Source organism: Palaemon carinicauda, chromosome 40, assembly GCF_036898095.1.
Source record: "Palaemon carinicauda isolate YSFRI2023 chromosome 40, ASM3689809v2, whole genome shotgun sequence".
NCBI classification, from domain to species: Eukaryota; Metazoa; Arthropoda; class Malacostraca; order Decapoda; family Palaemonidae; genus Palaemon; species Palaemon carinicauda.
In genome coordinates, this window is record NC_090764.1 from 49,836,975 (window position 1) to 49,858,901 (window position 21,927).

A 21,927-nucleotide genomic window follows, 5' to 3' on the forward strand; every position below is an offset into this window, starting at 1 on the left:
TTGGTGGCGGTTTATTTTCCAAAAGATTGATATTGATACCCTGCAACTGTGACTTTTCTTTGTTGTTGGCATCCTGGCTATGATCAATATCATCAATGCCATGAGCTTGCACATGAGGAAGCAGTGGATCGGCAGAAAAATTGGCAGCTCTAAACGTTTTAAAAACATTTAAAAAACTCACGACAGTAAAGTTTCCTTTATTGCGGGTTTTTTCTTTGCGGTTTCAGTTTTACGCGGCCAAGAACAATGCAATACCTATTAAATAAAGATTCTCATCTTTGTGATAAATTTCAAGCTGCACAATAATTTCAAATAGCCTGCGCTCCTTTACATTGGGAGTGCTTCGCGCTATTTAAATATCTCAACCCAGCTAGTCCTAGCTCTTGCTATACACTGTATACATATCCATTAACTGTGGTAAATAATTTACAGCTATATTTGAAATCAACTAGATTTCTAGCAAACTGGTGTTTCATTTCATTTTTATTATCATTACTTACTAAGCTACAACCCTAGTTGGAAAAGCAGGATGAAACAAGGAAAAATTAAATATTTTGGAACAGTAACAACATTAAAATAAATATCTCCTATATAACCTATAAAAACTTTAACAAAACAAGAGGAAGAGAAATAAGATAGAATAGGGTGCCCAAGTGTACCCACAAGCAAGAGAACTCTAACCCAAAACAGTGGAAGAACATGGTACAGAGGCTATGGCACTACACAAGACTAGAGAAAATGGTTTGATTTTGGAGTGTCTTTCTCCTAGAAGAGCTGCTTACCATAGCTAAAGTCTCTTCTACCCTTATCTTGAGGAAAGTGGCCACTGACCAATGATAGTGCAGTATCCCCTTGGGTGAAGAATTATTTGGTAATCTTGGTGTTGTCAAGTGTGAGGACAGAGGGGAATATGTAAAGAATATGCCAGTCTATTCGGTGTATGTGTAGGCAAAGGGAAAATGAACCGTAACCAGAGATAAGAATCCAATGCAGTACTGTCTGGCCAGTCAAAGGACCCCATAACTCTCTAGCGGTAGTATCTCATCTAACTGTATCCAATAATGATGCATGTAACATTCACATGTCAGTATTGTATTGATAAATAAAAACATAAGAGGATTATAATCTTATGCACTATTTACATTCACACTTTTTCAAATAAGTTGATCATCCCTGCGTAGTCTGCCGTCAACCTTAAATATTGGATTAAATAACTCCCTTATCATTAAGGCATGCTACTGAAAGATATTTCATATTTCCTAAAAGAAAAAATTATTACTTGATTTATCATTTTCCAACTAGCATACTAATTTCAATAGTTTTATTTGAAATACTTATCTCATATTTTATTTACTTGTACTGTTGAGTTGAATCGCACAACCAGAGTTTCATTCATGTTGCCGATGCATGATAATTCATAATTTTTAGCTCTGTGGTGCTTGATTATAAAGCTTAGGAAATTATTTATTGTGGCTCCGTGAGTGAGAATTCAATAGAGACTTTACAAAGAAACAAAGCTTTCATGTGAACTCGTTTACCGTGTTACTGTTTATTACATCTGCTGGAAGTCTATTCCAAGTATTTTCTATTTTGTATGTAAAGAAATTGTCACACTAAGGGGTGTTGTATCTTTTTAATTTGTATCCACTATCTCTGGACTGATTTGTGCTAAGTGTGAATAGATTGTAATCTATATTTGTTATTTCTTTAAGAATTCTGAATGCCTCTATTAACTGTCCCCTTAATCGTCAAGTTTGTAGATCAAATAAGGTCAAACATTCCATCCTCCGTCTATATCCAAATTGCCATAGTGTTGGAACTAGTTTGGTGGCCCAAGCTTGTACAGCTTCCAGTCTATCTATATCCTCCTGAATACTTGGAGCCCCGAATTGGACTTTATATTCTAGATGGGGTCTTACTAGTGATGTGTACAGCTGTAGTACAGTGTCTTTGTTTCTGTATTTGAATTGTCTCTTTATGTGCTTTCTTTTCAGTTATTATGCTCTTTTTAGTGAACTTCAAATCCTTGCTGATAATAATACCAAGATCATCCTGGCACACACACACACGAACGAGAGAGAGAGAGAGAGAGAGAGAGAGAGAGAGAGAGAGAGAGAGAGAGAGAGAGAGAGAGAGAATGTTGTTTTATTAAAGTTTCTTTAAAAGAAACCATTATTGCTAAGATATTTATGTTTTTAGATTATAAAATAAGCTATATTTCTGTTTAAAAAAGTTTATGAATAAAAAAAATTTGTGACTTTTAACAATATTTACAATTTGGGAAAATGTAAACATACCACCTAAGCAATCGTCATCTCTTGGCAGAATTTGTAAACAGTCATAGTTGAACGAAAGCGAACAATTCTACTTACTGTAAAACTAAAATTAATTCTTATTTTTATTTTGCTTAAACACACGATTCCATTATATGATTAAACTGATCATAATACATGTTAAGTCAATCCTTCCAAAACTACTGTGGAAGTAGAAAAAATTGTAGGATGATTAATATACAAACTAAAAAACTTTTTATTAGTTTGGTTATTGACTCTATATGTGTTTATGCAATGATTATAACATATCTAAAGATACTTTTATCATTATCTTTTAATTTTCCAACCCACTTTAGCAGATGTGATAAATATCATTACTTGGTTGTAGGATTAATGGGCAAGAGACAAACTTCAAAAATTGCACCATGTTTTAAGATTGCTGAGTATGACATACTTTTTTTTTTTTTTGAGTATTTTTTACTGAAAATGGATACTGTATAATATCAATAAAATAAAATATTAACTTGGAAAGATAAAACAGTTAATTTCTATACTGTACAAGATAATAGATTATTTCCATGAAAGTATTTGACCTATTAGTGTTTTATTTCCAACATACTTGTGACGTCCGTCATCACAGTGAAAAAATTGGTAGCAGTCGAACAGACGTAAATTGAATAGGTCGTAAGTTGATGACTAACTGTACATGGATGGAGACATCTGTCTCCAACCCCGGCTGAAATCAAAATGAAGAAATCATGAGTGAGGGGGGGTGCCTCTCCCTGCTTCCACTGATAACAACCAGTCGATTCTTGACACCTTGTAAGTTTTTATATCAGTACGCCAGCTTGCGCTGTTATCTTCTCCCTATGTAAAGAATGTAGGATTTGTATTTTGTGTAGAAACAAACACTTTTTCATGTTGATACTGAATGACTACATCAAGAGAAACTCATCGAAATATTAAAATAAGACAAAATTAACAGTGTTATTTTCTGCAAATTAGCAAGAAAAAGGTTCTTTTTGCACTTATTGGAATATTGGTAATGTTTCTCTCTTAGGTAAATGTGTTTGTGACAGCTCTAGCCTTACAGATTACAGGCCAATTTCCTTAAACCCCATATCATCCAAAGTTTTTTAATTCATTCTGGGAAAATGTCTAAATACGTATGCTGAAGGTAATTGTATGCTCCCTAGTAGGGAGGTTTTCTGTTGGACGGGTGCCTGCATTAAGAGGGTCAGGCTGGACCTCCAGTAGTCCTCGTCGGTTGGGACCGGTTCCTCAATCCGATGATGCCTTCGAATCAGGCTTATAACCTTCCGATACGCCGAGTCCTCGGTCGGGGAACCTTCTCTACCGTCAGCAGTACCTTCCGCCTGATCCCGAGGAGCCGGGTCACCGGGCACTCCCACCGGGCGCTTCGGTTCTGGAACAACAAGCACTCCCCTGCAGTGGTACCGGTCCGCCCCGGCGGGAACCTCCGCACCAGGTTCGGGGGTCAGAACTGGCATCGCCGTGCCGCCGAGGACTACCGTTCGTGTATTCTCTCTGGGGGACGAGGATGCGGATCCCGTGGGCTGACCCGACGGAGGGAACCGTTCCTTCAAGTCCGAGGGCCGAACCAGCTATGCTGATTCGGCCAGGCTGCCCGTACGGAAGCACGGTTCCCCCCGCTGGGCGGGGTGAACCGGAAGCTTCGCGGTCTTACGCCTGCCTGAAGCGGCCTTCTCGCATTTCTCTCAGCGAGGGTCATATCTGCGTCTGGAGGATGGCCTTCGCGGCGAGAAATCCCTGGACTGCCGGTCAGGGGAACGCTGCAACTCAGTCTTACGGGGAACGAAGACCCAATCACCATCGGGGGACCTACTCCTCCTGTACTTCCTCCGTGGAGACCGGGACCGTTTTCTACTGAACCTCGAACGGGATCTTGAGCGGGAACGCCTGCTCCTGGACCGCTCCCTCCGTCGCCGATGTCTCCTCCTCGCTTCCTCTTCTGAAGAGAACGAAGACCCACCATCTGAAGAGCCGGACGAAACTGTACCACCCGAACGACGGGCAGGAGAGGGGGCTACGGAGGGCTTCGCGACCTGCTGCGTACCAGAGGTCGAGGGTTGTAGGAAGGATTCTGGAACCGTCGTCAGAGGAGCTGGAAAAGAGGTTGGGCGCACTACACTAGGGAACCAGGTATCCAGGCCCTCTTCCATCCGCATTGGGGACCTACCTGGCGTTTTAGGGAGCCTCCACCCGAAGGGCTTACTTACCGTGGAGTCCATCTTACCCTGGGCGTCACCAGCCGCTGAAGAACCTGAAACACAGGCCCACGAAGCGGGCGAAGAAACAGGCACAACATTACTACACCACAAGGGGTCGTCGAAGGAAACGTGCCCCCCAAGCACAAGGGCAGAGTCTCCAGAACCCCCAGACACAGCACTACCAGGCTCCCCACTAGCCTGAGAAGACCCAGCAACCCCCACTTCACACACATTAGACTCCTGGGAAAGGGCCCTCGGCTCTTTCCCTGCAACGGACTTACCTCGTCCCTTACTCTGGGTAGGGGAAGGCGAGACAGAAGCCCCGTCGGACCGTCCACTGGGTGACGGTAACGGCGAAGAGATGCTAGATTTCCTGGGCGAACGTTTCGATGACTTCTTCTTAGTGCCGTAACGCACCCACTTAATCTCACTCCAGCTAACACACTCAATGCACGTATCCGATGGCGTGCACATTCTGCCCCTACAGGAAGAGCAAAGGGAGTGAGGATCTACTTCGGGCTTGGAAAGGAACGCTCCACACGACTTTCCGGCTCTAGGCCCAGGACAACGGCGGATCTGCTTCATCGCACACAACCACAAGGCACAGGAACGAAGGGAATCAACAAGGAATACACTTGGGAAGCACAAGGAAGGGTAGTGAACACGCAAGAACACAAGGGATAAGCACAGAGATACCACGCGGTAACCACGCGGGACACACAAGTCGGACACAAAGGGTCATAAGAGACGAGAGAGGCGTAATGGTATCACGACGCGACCAGAGAACTTACTGGCTAACGGGACCCAAGCTGACGCCGACCTAGCTCAGGACTACTCTCGGGGCACGTTCTCTTACTCCCGGGTTAGCCCTCCATAGAAAACGGGCGTAAGGTATACTACACAAAACTCTGGTCGGTAGAGAGGAGATTACAGGTAACTCCTAAGAAAGTAGTTCGAGGTAAGTATTTGTGTTGGAACAAACGTATGCTGAAGGTAATTGTATGCTCCCTAGTTTACAATTTGGCTTTAACAAAGGCCTTGGAGCATGAGATGCCCATCTTACAGAAATCCCTTGATTGTGATCAAGATGTTAGTATTATTGGCCTTGATTCTACTGCTGCCTTTGACTGTGTTAATCATGAGACCATTGTCTTCAAACTCAAACAGTTGCGAGTAGGTGGGTCTTTTCTTAGCAATATTATTGATTATTTTAGGTTAGAAATGGCAGAGTAATTTTTGACAGACACCATATTTATTAAGTATACACATACATACATATACCAAGGCACTTCCCCAATTTTGGGGGGTAGCTGACATCAAACAAACGAAAAAACGGGGACCTTTCCTCTCAACGTTCCTCCCAGCCTGACGAGGGGCTCAACCGAGTTCGGCTGGTACTGATAGGGTGCCACATAGGAATGTGATATCTGGTTTTTCTCAGGGTAGTGTTCTAGGCTAATTACATTTCCTACTACATACTCATAATATGTGGTCTGGCCTAGAAAACAAACTTATTGCATATGAAGATGATGCTACTTTTTTTGTCTCAATTTCATCTAAATGTAGATCTGGGGTTGCTGAATCCCTTAATAGAGATCTAGCTAACATTAGTCCGGTTCAAATTATGATGCATGAAGTTGAGTCCTAACAAAATCAAAGTATGATTGTAAGTATGTCAAGGTCAGTACCTCATCAACATCCAAATCTCTGCATTGATAGTTTCTTTCACTATATACAACTCCTTTAAAATCTTAGGTGATTCTTGATTGCAAATTTACTTTTGAGATAGACAAAACTTGCAGTCTACTAAATTTCTACATGACATTAGGGGTATAAGTACCTCTCTTGCCTTTGAGAGAAACATGGCAGTAGCGCAGATCCTCAGAGCAGGCACCTGGTCGAACCAATCTACGTTCACAGCCCACTACCTCAAGGAATGTACACTCCGGACACGTGTCCGAAGGAGAGCAAACTCTACCCCTGCACGAAGAGCAAAGGGAGTGCGGGTCCACCTCAGGCTTAGACAAGAACGCACCACACGACTTCCCAGCCCTAGGCCAAGGACAACGGCGGGGATGCTCCATATCACACTATCACAATACCGCAAGACACAGGAATGCAGCGGAAAAGGATAACAAGGGCAAGTAAACACTTTAAAAACACAAGGGAAAACAAGTGAACACGCGAGAGCACAAGGGAAAGCACAGCGGACCACGTGGGAACACGCGGGACACAAGAGTCGGGGACACAAATGATCGCACTGAGATAAGGAGAGCGTCGAGATGATATCACGACGCAACCAGAGAACTTACCGAGGGTCGAGACCCAAGCTAGCATGTGGCCTGACTCGGGATTAGCCTCAGGGAACGTATCCTTCCGCCCAAGGTGATCCTCACAGAAAACGTAAGTAGGACAAACTACACAAAACTCTGGTTGGTTGAGAGGAGATTCCAGGTACCTCCTAAGAAAGTAGTTCGAGAAGTCTCTGTGTTGGAACAAATATCAATTTCTGTCACCATCGTTCAGTTACTTCTTTATGAATATTGCATAAGATTTTTTCATAATTCTGACCATCATTCACATTCAGATCTTCCCAGCCTGTACCATTCTGTATGTAGTACTAAGTATGCAGTTAATTACAACAGCCCTACCTTTGCCATCATAAGACTCATCACTATATAGTACTATTGAAGTTTTATTCCAGCTGTGACCAGATTGTGGAATGATTTTCCTAATCAGGCACTTGAATCTATGTAACTTTAGAAGTTCAATCTTGCAGTGAATATTTTGTACAACAGACTGACCTACCTCTCTCTTCATAGTTTATATACAACAGAGCATACTTAACATTTTTACTGATCTTTAGATAGTTTATATTCATTACTTCTCATAGTTTATTTATTTCCTTATATTCTTTCCACACTGGACTAGTTTTCCATATGAGCCCTAGGGCTAATAGAATCCTGCTTTTCCAACTAGGGGTGTGGCTTAGCGAGTAATAAAAAAAAATAATAGCATACCCAATTAATTGTCATTTACATAAGTAAACAAAGATATTAAATTTTATGGTGTAACTGGTTTGAATTACACACAAAAATAGAGGTACAGTAGGGTCCCGAATTACACGTGTTCTAATTACGCGATTCCTCAATTACGCGATCGATAGTTTTTAAAAATTAATTTTCCTGTATTTGCGAGGAGCATTCTAAATCCACGAGTCAAGCACCGCGAAGCATAGGAAATCTATTGTTTTCTTAATTGTATTGGGGGGGGGGTGATGGTTCCCCGATGTCTGAGAAGGGGGGGGAGAATGTGAGAGAAAGATTTCTGTTCAAACATTTTAAGACTAGTTTTGGATGAAAAATGTTAAGGTTTGCCCATCTGTTGTGTGAACTTGTCGCTAGGCCTAGCCTAACTGTCCAACACCTATATGTATAATATTCCATATTTGTACTAATTAATTTTTATACTTACGTTGTGATTATGGTGAAAAATCCTTATTCATTAAACTTTAAATTAAAAACCATCAAAATAAAGACTATTTTATATCATGCTACTGCCAAACATGTCACCACAACCAAACCCATTACTTTGTTTAGTACGTTCCATCGCCGATCATAACGAACTCGCTAACCAATTTTAACATCTGTCTATAGGTTAACTTTTGCGGCAAAAGATATCTTACCAGGTACTATGTAATAATAATGTTATAATTAATGTTTTATTTATCCTTAGAAAATCAAAATATATGAAATATGAGCAATTTTGTTTCGTGTTGTTTTTTTTTTCCTAAAAAAACGCCTTCTTAAAAGGAAAACGTTTTTTTTTTACGTTTCATCGTCGATCATAAACGCATTTACTCCTGAAAGTGATATTGAAGAGCTTTTACTAAAGATGTTATTATAAATAAAGATTATAAATAGGTGGTAAAATATCTATAATTAAAGTGTAGCAGCATCAAGAAATGTTGGGGTTCGCCCTTTACATAAGAATGTACTGTACATTGGATTAGACAGAACGTAGAAAAAATCAATTAGGGAAAAATCGGTATTCGATATCCTCTTCATCAGCATCGTCATTCGTCAATCGGGCTTTTTATTTTTTTTATTCTCAGTCGCTAACTAGTTATCGCACTGCCAAGATCTGCACACATTCCGATAATTCACATTTGAAGGTTTTCTGGGAGAGGATGGATAGAGAAAATACCGAACTATATAAAATGTTTTTATAACCTGTTAAGCGTCACCCACGTGATAAACCGTTCACCACGATCTACTCGGTACCGCCTTCAACTGTATATTCCGTTCATGACTTTAATTGCCTTTTACAAGCCGTCAGTCTCGTGATGTTACTTTACTCGTATAGTAAGTATAGGATCACCACTTGGCAACACTCTCAGCATATGGGGACTGTGAATAGAAACTTATATGATGTCTGGCAACTATTTTTCTGAAGGTAGCTTGATGTTACAAAACTCTGGTTTGAACTGGTTTCCTATCAGTGCGCTCGGGCGTTCATGCATAAGTGGTTATTTGTTGTTCCTTTTGTAATGAAAGGTCTAAAGAGGAAGGTTATTTCTTTAGATGAAATAAATGATATTCTTGTTGTGGAATTTGATAATGATAACCTGTTTGATAATGAGAGCACTAGTTCTGAATCCTCCAGTGATGAGTATATTGAAGAAACAAAGTTTTCTTTCGATGTCGAAAGCGAAAATGACTTCTCATTACCGAATGACTGGACAACGAAATTTCACAAAACTATAAAGGGAAAGGAAATGCCGAGAGAGAGAGAGAGAGAGAGAGAGAGAGAGAGAGAGAGAGAGAGAGAGAGAGAGAGAGAGAGAGAGAGAGAGAGAGAGAGAGAGAGAGAGAGAGAATAAAGTGGATAAATAATGTACAAATGTATGACGAACATATTTGAAAACTACAGGAAATGATATGAGAGAGAGAGAGAGAGAGAGAGAGAGAGAGAGAGAGAGAGAGAGAGAGAGAGAGAGAGAGAGAGAGAGAGACCTATCCCTTTCCTTTTGTTGCTTATCCAGGCGTAAGATTTACGATTGAAGATAAAAAGAACCCATTAGAATATTCAGTATTATGTAGCCATTTGAAATTAAATAATAGTATTAATTGTGTTTTTTACTCAACCATTTAATTAATATCCCTACTTTTAACTATAATTACGAATTATAAGCATAAAGAAATTATATTAACTTTGAAAAATTATCATTAGTGAAATGACCGCTCAGGGCAAAAAAAGCGTGATTATCGTACAGCAGCCTATTGCACACTTGCGCCTAGTGGCCGTGTTTACGTGTGGGAGTGTCATCATGGATATACAGTACTATACTGTAATTTTTAACTATTGCTAGATACGTACTGTATCAAACCTTGAAAACCCTTTTTTGTTTTTTGTATCTATAGGAAATAATTCTACATCATTCGGAAAATACTGAAAACAGTAAGCTATGCATAGTACAGTAGTAAATACTACAGTCATAGAAAATTATCAAAACTTTAACAACTTTTTATTGTTTTATTCATCCATAAAAGAAATTTTGTACAGTATTTTATAAAAAAAATCTATAAGAAGGATTTCTTACAGTATTGTTAAGATAAAAGCTACAGTATATATATATATATATATATATATATATATATATATATATATATATATATATATATATATATATATATACATACATACATACACACATACATACACACACACAGTGTATATACAGTATATATATAGCTAGAAAGCTAGAAATGGAGTGAAAAAAAAATTGACGGGTAGGTTGCTGTTTGCCGCCATGATGTGTTTCGAAATATACGAATTTCCAATTACACGAGGCCTTTCATCGACCAAATTCTCGCATAATTCGGGACCCTACTGTACATGGATACAACTGTGCTATAATTTTTATAAGTACATACAAAAGCACAGAAAATAGAAAAAATATAAAAAAATTTTACATATGATACTCACCCCATGTATATATGCTAAGTTTTTCTCATTTTCATAATCCCATAGTACAATATCTCCACTTTTAGCTCCAATAGCAACAATGTTCATACTTTTTGGGTGCCACTCAAGAACTGTCACACGTCTGTCAAACTCCATGTAGACTTTGTATACTTTTAATCGTTGGTTAACACTCATCAGTGGCTTATTAAGAGACTGTCGAAGAAACAAAAAATTATGACTATTAATAACAATAATAAAAAATGTGAGAAACATAATACAGCATACCTTTGTTATTCTAGCACAAGTGGAGGGGAAAGCATTGCCGGATAAGCAAAATCAGTGAAATAACCAATATTAAGTTATTTTTTGTTGGTTATACACCAAAAACCAAAGCTAGGATAACTTCAAGAAGTTTTCTTAACATAAACCTTTCATGTTTCCCAAGCTATTAAACACTAAAACTAATGAAAAACCATTTAGAAAGTAAACTTAACACTTTTGTAAAATAAGAAATTATGCTGGCCAACCAAAAATTTATGCTCAACAGATTTAGTATGAGGTAAACACCATGAATCATGTCCTAAGGCAGTCAGTGTGACAACATACTGTACATATGATTTATTAGTAGATGCTACACTATTTAATAAACATTTAATTTGACAATAGACAAGTTAAACCAATGACAAGTCTATCGAGTATTTATGAGAAACAGACTAGGCTAGCAAGGATACCAAACAATCATAAACATACATACTGTCACAAAGAAAATAAATTTTTTTTATGTAATTTGTATTTTTCCTAATGTACAAACCTTTGCTATTTAATAGGAATTATCTTTCGGGGGAGCTTGAAGACTAGCCATTAAGGCTTTATTGCGAGGTAGCAACCACTGGTTAGTGGGAGGGTGGACAGAGTATCCGAGGTAACCGGGTAACCCCACTCACTCACACAGCGGTAATATCTCACCACTTTTGATTGCAGGCAGGACGTATTGGGGAAAGGTGATAACGGGACAATATGATTAAATACCTAAAGGTTTGTACGTTAGGAAAAATACAAATTACTTTCAAATTTGTCATTTGTAACAACACTGACAAACCTAACGCTATTTAATAGGGATGACTCACCCTTTAGGAGGGTGGTAATCCAACCTCTGGCTTGGTCATTGACCTGGGATTTAACCGGTACAGATTAGACTGTAACAGGGGAAAACCTTAACACCTCGCTAAAAGGAAACATTGTGTAATATGCCTGCAGCAACCAGAGCAACCTTTGAGGTTGTGAGGAACTAGCAATGTAACAGTCTAGGTAAGAATATTCCAAGTTTAAAAATAGGGATGTGATTCAAACATAAAAGTTCCCAATACCCACCTCGCAGGGGGTATTGGGGACGTGTACAAGTATGAAGACTATACTAGGTTACATGAGGGAAATGGTTATTACCTACATATAGGAGAGGCCAGCATGCAGAGGACCTATGGTGATGTTCCCCAAGAGAGGAGAAAATGAAGGAAAAGAAAATAGCCAGTCATTCTTAACATTCATAGACTAATCCTGGGTAACCAATGCCCTCAACCATCTGCTACTTGTTCAACAAGGAGCCTAAGGTATTCTGATGTACCTATTATGCAGCCACCACAGGACCAATGGAAAAGGTATTTATCCTCCTATGAGTTACGTCTTGCAGGTAGTGGGCGGTGAAAATGGTCTGACATTTCCAGACGCCAGCTTGTAGTACCTGCGTCACAGAGTAAAGACGTTGCGTTTTAATGCCAGGAATGTGCTTATGCCCCTGACTTCATGAGCTCTAGGTCATCGAGAATGAGGAGGATCAGGATTCAATGCAAGGTCGATGACCTTACGAATCCAGGTTGAAATAGAGTTCTTTGTGATACTCATGACCATCCCTGTGCTAGCGAAAAGCATTGGCACACGAGGACGAGCTTCTGTAATGCATTTAAGATATCTCAAACTCCTCACTAGGCATTGTAACAGTTGATCTGGGTCATCGGCTCCAGAAAGAAGACTCAAGATCCAGAAGTCCCCGAACCTAGGATCCATGATCAAAGGATTTTCAGTTTTTGCAATAAACTCAGGGACAAAGCCGAGTGTCACCTTCTCCCTTCCCCTTGAATGAGCAACGTCATAGGATAGACCATGAAGTTCACTAACTCTCTTTGCTGAAGCTAAAGCGAGTAGGAACACCGTTTTCAAATTGAGATGGTGATCTGTTGCCTGGCGTACTGGTTCATAAGGAGGGCCCTTCAGGGACCGAAGGACGCGAACACCATCCCAAGGAGGTCTAATTTCCGAATGGGGGCAAACAATCTCATAGCTTCATATGAGGAGAGACAATTCCAACGAAAAGGAAAGGTGGATTTCTTTCAGTCTACAGGCCATGCTTAAGGCTGAGCGATAGCCATTCACTGCAGAGACCAAGAGGAGATTTTCCACCCAAAGGTAAACAAAGAACTCCGCCATTACTATTATTATTATTATTATTACCGTATATACTCGTGTAATGTTCGATTTTTGAAGGCCTATTTTTCAGTTAAAAAAGTAAGGGTCGAACATTACAAGAGATATATATTTGAAAAAGTAAAAATTTCTGACCTACCGGTAGGCCTACGCGAACATTACCCTAGGCTATGCTACCTACCGGTAGGTAATCATAGGCTATGCTTACACGTATATAAGGTTACCTACCGGTAGGTAAACATAGGCTAGGCTTATATATACAGTACTAGCCATGTTCATTTAACACCAGGCATATTATTAGCATGGATTTTATTTCCTAAACCATCATAAATAGTTTTTTTACGCTACGAGTAATGACTTTACCATAACGCAGCAGGTATGAAGCTAGCAAACAGTCGGGTTGCGTATGTTATACAGTAACGTGATATGGTTAATGAAAAAATTAGGCTCATTTTATTTTACTTGGTATGGTATATTAATTGATATTAATAATAAACCGCAAAAAAAATTTTCTTAATTGAATCCACATTGTTTTTTTTTCCAAGTTCAAACGCTAGTTTTGGTAACTCCAAACATTTTTACGGCTTGAACGTTATTTGTCGTTTCAACGGACAGCGGCTGCAATAACTTGAAGCTTGAATTTTGCAGTAAATTTTTCATATTTCTTGGTAGACATTAGGCGGTGATGATAATCGGCTGTTTGCAACTAAAGTGTTCGCTAGAAAATGTATGCTGAATACTCAATTGTTATTGTAAACAGATGTTAGTATTTAGGTGTTGTTCCGATTTGTTTTATACATTTGTTTGTCGCACTTAGGCATAACCCTTACTTTGTTGGTAATTATGGTATGCTGGAGATAAAAGACCTCTAGCCTACTGCCAAAATCAAGACTCGAACATTACATGAGGTATATGATGAATTCATGATTTTGAAGGCAAAATAGGGGGGTCGAACATTACACGAAGTCGAACATTACACGAGTATATACGGTATTATCACTTGCTAAGCTACAACCCTAGTTGGAAAAGCAGGATACTATAAGCCTAAGGCCTCCAACAGGGAAAATAGCCTAGTGAGGAAAGGGAAAAAGGAAAAATAAAATATTTTAAGAACAGTACCAACATTTAAATATTATAGGAATTAAGGCATCGAGGGGAGAGATACCCCCTCCACGACACCAAACATGGAAGACTGTCCACTTTGCCAGGTAGACTGAAGTAAAGGAACTTTGGAGGTATTCAGACATCCTTTTCGCAACTCGTTGTGAAAAGCCTCTCTGAGAGAGGAGATGCTGGATAGGCTTCAGGTGAGAAGGCGTAGGGAAGCTACTGCTTTGTGGAAGATCATCACGTATGGTTGTCTGAGTACATATGGTCGTGGAGGAAGTTCCCTTGGTAGCTTTATCAGGAGCTGCAGAAAGTCTGGAAACCATTCTCTAAGATGTCATGGTGGAGCTATGAGTCATGCATAGGTTGTTGAATGATCTGGTCATATTGAGCACCCGTCTCATCACAAAGAAAGGGGGAAATGCGTAAACATCGATGTTGTCCCATCGTTGTTGGAATGCATCTTGCCAGAGAGCCTGCGGGTACAGGACTGGGGAGCAGTAAAGCGGGACCCTAAAGTTCAGGGCGGTCGCAAACAGATCCACACTCGAGGAACCCCACAAAATCAGGACTTTGTTGGATATCAGATGATTCAAAGACCATTTGAAGCCCACTATCTGAGTTGCTCTGCTCAGATTGTCAGCAAACACATTTCTCTTGCCCAGAAAGGGTGCTGATAGGGACGCTGAATGCTCTTCTGACCATTGCAGTGTCTCTACTGTTAGATGGCATAGAGGCTGCGAAAAGGTGCTGCCTTGTTTGTTTATGTAAACTACTACTGTGGTGTTGTCGCTCATCAATAACACAGAGTGACCTATCAGGAGCTGTTTGAGAGTTAGAAAGGGATCTCTCCATTCTAGGAGGTTTATGTGCTGGTACCTTTTGCACTCGGACCACAGCCTGGATCCGTATGGTGCAGCATGTGGGCCTGCACCCTTCTTTTGATGTGCCCGTGTAGAGCATCAATTCCGAGGGGAGGGTCGAGAGGGTCTACCACTCAGCGGAGGTTCTCATCTGTCACCCACCACTGAAGATCTGTCCTCTGATCTCTCCCTATGGGAACGAGAGTATCTGGGAAACCGGTGTGCTGGCTCCACCTTAATTTCAGTTGCCACTAAAGAGATCAAACCCTAAGGCGACCATTGGGCACTAGATGGATCAGGAATGCCAAGTGACCTAGAAGACACAATAACTGTTGGGCTGGGAGCTCTTCTCATCTGAGGAAGGGGCTTGCCCCCTCCCTCAGCCTGTGTACTCTGTCGTCTGATGGAAAGATTTTCTGAAGATTGGTGTCAATTATCATACATAGGTATACCAGTCTTTTTAAGAGGGTTGTATACATGACTTCTAAAGATTTATCACGATCCCCGGATCCTGACAAAGCTCGAGCAGCCTGTCTCAGTGGCGAAGAAGGGTTATTATCAAGTCTGCCAGAATCAGCCAATTGTCAAGGTAGCAAAGAAAACAGATGCCGATTTTGTGAGCCCAAGATGACACTAGGGCGAACACTCTCGTGAAGGCCTAAGGGACTGTCAAAAGGCCGAAGCACAGCACTTTGAAGTGGTATTGCCTGTTCTCATGTATGATCCGATGACCCTTCCTTGAAGACGGATGGATTAGGATCTGGAAGATCCAGGGTGCACATGACATCCTGAGGCCTTACTAACTGAATGGCCGTGTTTGGCGTCTCCAGCTTGAACGATTTGTAGAACAAACCTGCTTAAGACTGAGAGATTGATGACTGGTCTTCAACCTCCAGATGCCTTCTTGACAAGAAAGAGTCGACTGAAAAAGCCTGGGGACCCGTCGAGGACCTCTTGGAGCGCGCCCTTCTTCAACATGGTCTGGACTTCAGCCAAAAAGGCCAGCTCCATTGCAGATCCGTTCGCATAGGAGCTTGATGAGATTGGATCCCGAGTCAGTGGCGATTGTCTACGGATCTGCACCGAGCTGCATCCATCTCTGCCAGTAGTATCTCAAAGGGTGGCTGGTGCCTCCACTAACCTACTTCCTACAACTCAATTCATGACTGATGATTCAATTGTGTCAAGACCCATTATTTATTCAATGATTGTGGGTTATAACCTATTAAAATATACAAATTGGTCTAGTGAAGCTAGAGAAACTTCAAAGACCTACATTTTGAAGGAAGTTTTTAGTAACACTTCAGTATATCGAGGGTAGCGTTTACAAAAGTAATTTTTTGATCCTGCAAACCAGATTTCTCCAGTGACCCTTTTAGTAATTTTCTGGTTCAAGTGACCCAATCTTTTCAGTCCCCCCTGCAATTATGTTAAATCAATACTAGTAGAATACAGTCAGCCCTACTTATCCATGGATTCTCCAACAGCCAATTTGACTATATACTATTAACCTAATGATACCACTTAATAAAAGTACAGTAAGCCTTTGATAGTGTGCACCGGCCAATTTTATAAGCTTTTGATAGTGAGCACTGGCCAATTTTGTGGCGAGTCCTGCGCTATTATAGAATTCCTCTTAAATATAGAAATTTGATTAAGTCTGTTCATGAGCATAGCAAGTGCAAAGTTAATGTTAATGGAGTCTTATCAAATAAATTTCCAGTGAACAGCAGAGTACTCCAAGGGAATGTGTTGTCACCTATGTTGTTTATCCTCCCCATGGATTTTGTAAAGCGTGGAACAGTCAGAGATGGTGGAAAAGGATTGAACTGGATTGGTGATAGGAATTTAGCAGACCTAGAGTATGCTGATGATGCTATCCTTGTTAGCAGAACACCACAGGATTTGCAACGCTTGCTTACAAGAATGCACGAAATATCATGCGAGGTTGGGCTGAAGATAAATAGAAGAAAAACAGAGATGAAGAGAACAGAGTATGCAATGGAAGATAAAATATCATTGGAAGGAGAAAGTATTAACGAGGTAGAATCAATTAAATATTTAGGAACTATGATCTCCAATACCAGGTCTTTAGAATTAGAGTCTAGTGAAAGATTAAAATAGCAAATCAGACAATGGTTAGGTTAGGTAAAATTCGGGACTCTAATCACCTCAAATTACATATAAAAATCACTTTATATAAGTTTAGTGAGATCAGTATTACTCTATGGACATGAGTCATGGTATGACAATGAAACAATCTCCAATAGATTTAGTGGATTTCAGAACAAAGCCCTCGGAAGGATATTGAGAGTACAATGGGAGGACAGGATTAGAAATGAAACTATAAGAGATTACTCGATTGCCATATGTGGATGAGATCATGATGAGGGGTAGATGGAGATGGTTTGGGCATGCTCTTCGCACTCCCCAAGAGAGATTAGTTCACCAAATGTTCAGCTAGGCTCCACAAGGCACTAGAAGAGTTGGAAGACCCAGATCTACATGGCTGAGGACTATGAACACTAAGTAGGAGATGATGAATGGAGAAGCAGTGAATTAAAATCTCAAGATAGAGACGGCTGGTGAAATCTAACAGAGGCCCTTTGCGTCAATAGGCGTAAGAGGAGATGATGATGACCAAAAGTACAATATATCCTGGAAATTCATTTCTGTAACGTCATGCCTCAGAAGCACAATGCAAAATTACAAAGTGAACAACATTACAATTAAATGCTGATCTGCTCATCACACAGTAGATTAGGCTGCTCGCAGCAAGTACATACCCAGTCAACATTTGTGGAGCTAGCATTGAGATACCCACTCTTTATCACACATCACTCCCAGTATAGTGCTGCAGCTTCTTTCGTGACGTGAATGTGTGATAGTTATCTGTACAAAGGCAGTTTACAACATAATCAAGTACTAACTGTGAAACTATGCACCACAACCATGTTTTAAGTGCAGTGACTATTGCCCAAAAATGGTAACAGGTTTTGTCAAGTGTTGCTAATGGTACAAAAGTTCAAAATTCTTGATATAAAAAAAATCTTATACTGATGTCGTTCACGGGTATGGGAAGAACGTGTCTTCGATCCGGAAGATATTCAAAAGGAAGAAAGAATGCGATTAACCAACAATGTAGCCCCTTCCTTTGCTAGATTTAGGTACATGGGATGTGGCCATATATTATCTATGATGGAAAAGGCATTCAACTTATGGATAGAGGATATGACAGAGAGAAGTATATCAATCGACTCCCACAAATTACAACAGATGGTCTCAAGTCTGTATGAAAATTTCTCTTGCAAAATCAGTTTAGTTCCTTACAAAGAAGTAAAACATTTTGCTGCAAGGAAGGAATATGTCGATAAAATTTATAGGAACCGAAGACAAAGAGGCAGCACTCGCATATCCAGCATGAATTAAAGAAATTACAAAATGCAAATATCATACAAGACAAGTTTTTAATTGTGACGAGACTGGGCATTTGTTTGGGAAAAAATTTCTATCATGTAGGCCCTATATTCACCAAAACCCCAAATAAGGGGCTGGCTTCAAGCCATTGAAGAATTGGCTGACCTTACTTCTTTTCGTACTTCTTTTCAGCAATGCGGAGATGATAAAGCTAGGCATTGTTTATTGATTAAAGAACCCGCCTTAAAGGATAAGAAGAAATGAAGAAATTAAAGCTTCCCATTTTCTACTATCACAATTTTAAGATCTATGTTACTGTTTTCTTCAAGAGGTGGTTCAATGATTGCTTCATTCCTGAAATTAAAGAATACTTTGAGAAGGATGGGCACTGCTGATTATCAACAATAATCCAAGACATCTCCGAGATATCATTATGGAGAATCAAAACAAATTTGTTGAATTTCTGTCACCCAAACACAACAGATGCAAGTTTGGACCGCCAGCACTGAACTGGTACTTCTGTCATAGACAGGAATGGTCGTGCAAACTCCGTGAGCCTGATGATGCAATTGTCTGATAGAAAGACTCTCGCTGCTGACATTGCTATCAGCATGGGTGGGTACAAAATTTGACTTCCCGTAACATTACTGCCACCTCAAGATAGCTGTAAAAAGTGGAATTTAATTTTGATCCTGAGGCAACTGCTTCCATGAGGAGGTTAGTATCAACCAATCGTCAAGATACCTTTAGCAGACGTATCCCTCACGAGTGAGCCCAAGTGCCTTCCAAGGTGACATCTGCGTGAACACCCAGGGGTGCTCAATACAACCAACAAACAAATAAAATCAGAAGAAAAACTCCAACAGGAAGTTTAAATTTAAGAACAAAAGCAGTATATGTGTTCTCTAAGCAAGAGAAATCAAATGAAGCTTGTCTTGGACAGGCAGGTGGGTGAGACTATCCCTTCATAATACCTTCTGGTAACTTACTACCTTGCTAATGATTTACAGCCCATTCCAACTTGTTCTGAAAACATCTAGTCAGATTAAGAAAGGTTTGTATTTGCATCAAAACAAAGTATGATACTACACATTGATTATCAATAAAGTAAAACAAACCTAAAATGATGAGTAACACAAATGGTAAATAAATCTGCATTACCTGTTCTTGCCAGAAAGGTGGTGTAATTCCAAAACTTCTATTTCTCAAAAAATGCAATAAATGACAACTGGAGAAATTTATTGAGTTATTCTTCTGCTGCAGTGGTTGTCTATCTACCCATGGTACATCTTGTATCGCCTGCAAAATATATAAAAAATTAAAAAATCAAATAATTATTGCCATACATGCAGAAATATGTCAAACACAGTATTAAAAAATCATAGATAGGATTTTCAAATTTAATCCATTGATCCCAATGCAGCGTATACATGTAATGCACGTGATACAAGATTTTTAAACGATAGTAGCAAATGGCTTCATACAAAGGTAAAAACTCTCTTAATTAAATTTATTATTGCAATAACTAACCAGTATTCATTACATACTTCAAGGCAATGGCTCATTCACTATACTGAATATAGTAGATTATAACAATCTTAATATACTGAATAGAGTAAACTATAACGAGTGCCAGACATGACATGACATACCCCCTCCCTCCCACAAGAACCTTCGTGAAAAATTCAATCCCTTGATCTTTTTACCTACCAATTTTCAAAACTGCATTTTCACAATTTGGATATGTAGAATCATATTTTTAGAAGCAAATATTTAAGATTTTGCTCCTGGTCTCATGTATATCAAACATTTGACAGTTATAGTCAAAAATTTATTCTGACCTTCAGGATCAGTGTGACCTTAACTCCAGGGAGTAGTTCAGGAGCCTAGTGATCTCGGCATTAGGGACCTGATGGTGGAATCTCTTGGCCACTGCAGTCCTTTGCTTCAAGATGATATTGGCCCACAGGTTCACCTCCTGGTGGGCAAGAAACTCTATGGTTTGGGTGCCGGAGAGAAGGAAGGTCTCCATAGCCTTCATGGTACTTTCCTTAGAGAAATCTTTGGTCCGTACCAAGATTCCCACAGATTCCAACCAAAGACCCAGCAGCGAAGTCGCCAACATTGCATACTTCACAACGTTCACTTGGTTCACGATCTCCGATGCTGAGAACGGGACCTGAAGCGAAGAGAGCCTCTCTAGAGAGATTCCCTAGGTCAGATCTTCAAGAGAGTGATGGAGAGACAAGGTCGAGCAAGGTTCCTCCAGAACCTCATAGAAACTCCTCTGGTTGACACCCGGAGGTGGGAAGAGTTTGGCGGACGAGCCTGTTCGGTTTGACACAGTAATCTCCAAGCTGCAAGGCGATCTTACATCGAGCGTCCCTAGACCCCCCAGACCAGGGCACTGCTGCACTGGACTTCAGAGGCTTTTGGGTGCCTAGAACACAGCCCAGGAATGTGTCCTTGCCTTCTTGAGGGGTCGTCTCTGGATCTAGTAACCCGTGAAGGACCCTCATAGTGGTCAGACCCTGCGAACCTGCCAAAAGGCATGTTCTGACTCCCTTTCGTCACCGTCTGATGCTGGGCTGGCAGTGTTATCGTCATCATCCACTGCCGAGATCTCGTCACGGAGTGGGTCGCGGTCGAAAATAGGAAGACTGACTCAGCTTCTGCCCCCATTCTCTACGTCTCTGAGTCCTAGAAGAGGACTTTGGCAATGTCTTGGAGTTCTTTGATTCCCTTTTAGGGGAAACAGGGGACCAAGACTATAGGTCTGTATGTGATGATCTTCTTGGTGGGGAGAGAACTACGCACCTCTACAGGATCCAAAGGCAAAACGGAGTCCTCTCCAAAGGTTTTGTCCGTCGGTGACAGAAGGGGAGAGTTTGAAATTGACTCTTCCCTATGAGATATGAGAGTCTCTCAAGTCGGTGGGTGAAGCATCGGTGGGTAGAGGCGACAATGGTTTTGCAGGGGAGACCTCTAACCTTGGAGCTCCTGAACACCTCTCTTCCCTCTTCAGGGGAAAAGCAGTCGTGGTCCGTATTCCTGGGTTGGTCGAAATGGAGGAAGTCCCCAGAGGCTTCCGCAGGTCACGAAGGGAACAAAGGTACGAAGGTCTGAGTCACAGCCCTGATCAAGGCGCTGAACCAGGGTTGCTTACCCAAGGATGCGCTATAAAACAGTTCCCCCAAAGGGATAGAGGTCGAAGGGTTTTTCCGAGGAGTCTTCATTCCCGATGATGAGGACTTTGGGCACAATGACGACAGTTCCTTCCAAGGCATTGGAAGTTTCAGGATCTTAAACCACTGAAACTTGCCCTCTTCCTCTTTCCCCAGCGGTCGTGCTGTTATGCATCGTGGTGTGAACATGCTGGTGATTGCTGACATGAAGCCTCACACTGGTGAAGCGATGACGATTGTCGAGCAGGAGAGCGTTTATGCGTCGACAAGCGCCGACATGAAATCGAGGGGTCAATCGCTACCGTTGGACGAGAGGATGGGTGGTGGGTCTATGATTCAGGAATCGCTGGACGAGAAGGCAGACAGTGGGCCGACGATTCCCGCT

The 21,927-nt window shown here is 40.7% G+C and overlaps 1 protein-coding gene across 1 annotated transcript in view; it reads right to left on the bottom strand.

The window, feature by feature from the left end:
* LOC137631765 (DNA damage-binding protein 2-like) overlaps positions 1 to 21,927 on the bottom strand; it is an 88,189-nt gene that overhangs the window by 60,416 nt on the left and 5,846 nt on the right. The window contains exons 3-4 of the mRNA XM_068363708.1: positions 19,519 to 19,656; positions 10,514 to 10,705 (exon numbers count right to left, since the gene is read on the bottom strand). Coding sequence (XP_068219809.1) covers positions 10,514 to 10,705; positions 19,519 to 19,656 — 330 coding nt within the window. The remainder of the gene's footprint in view (positions 1 to 10,513; positions 10,706 to 19,518; positions 19,657 to 21,927) is intronic.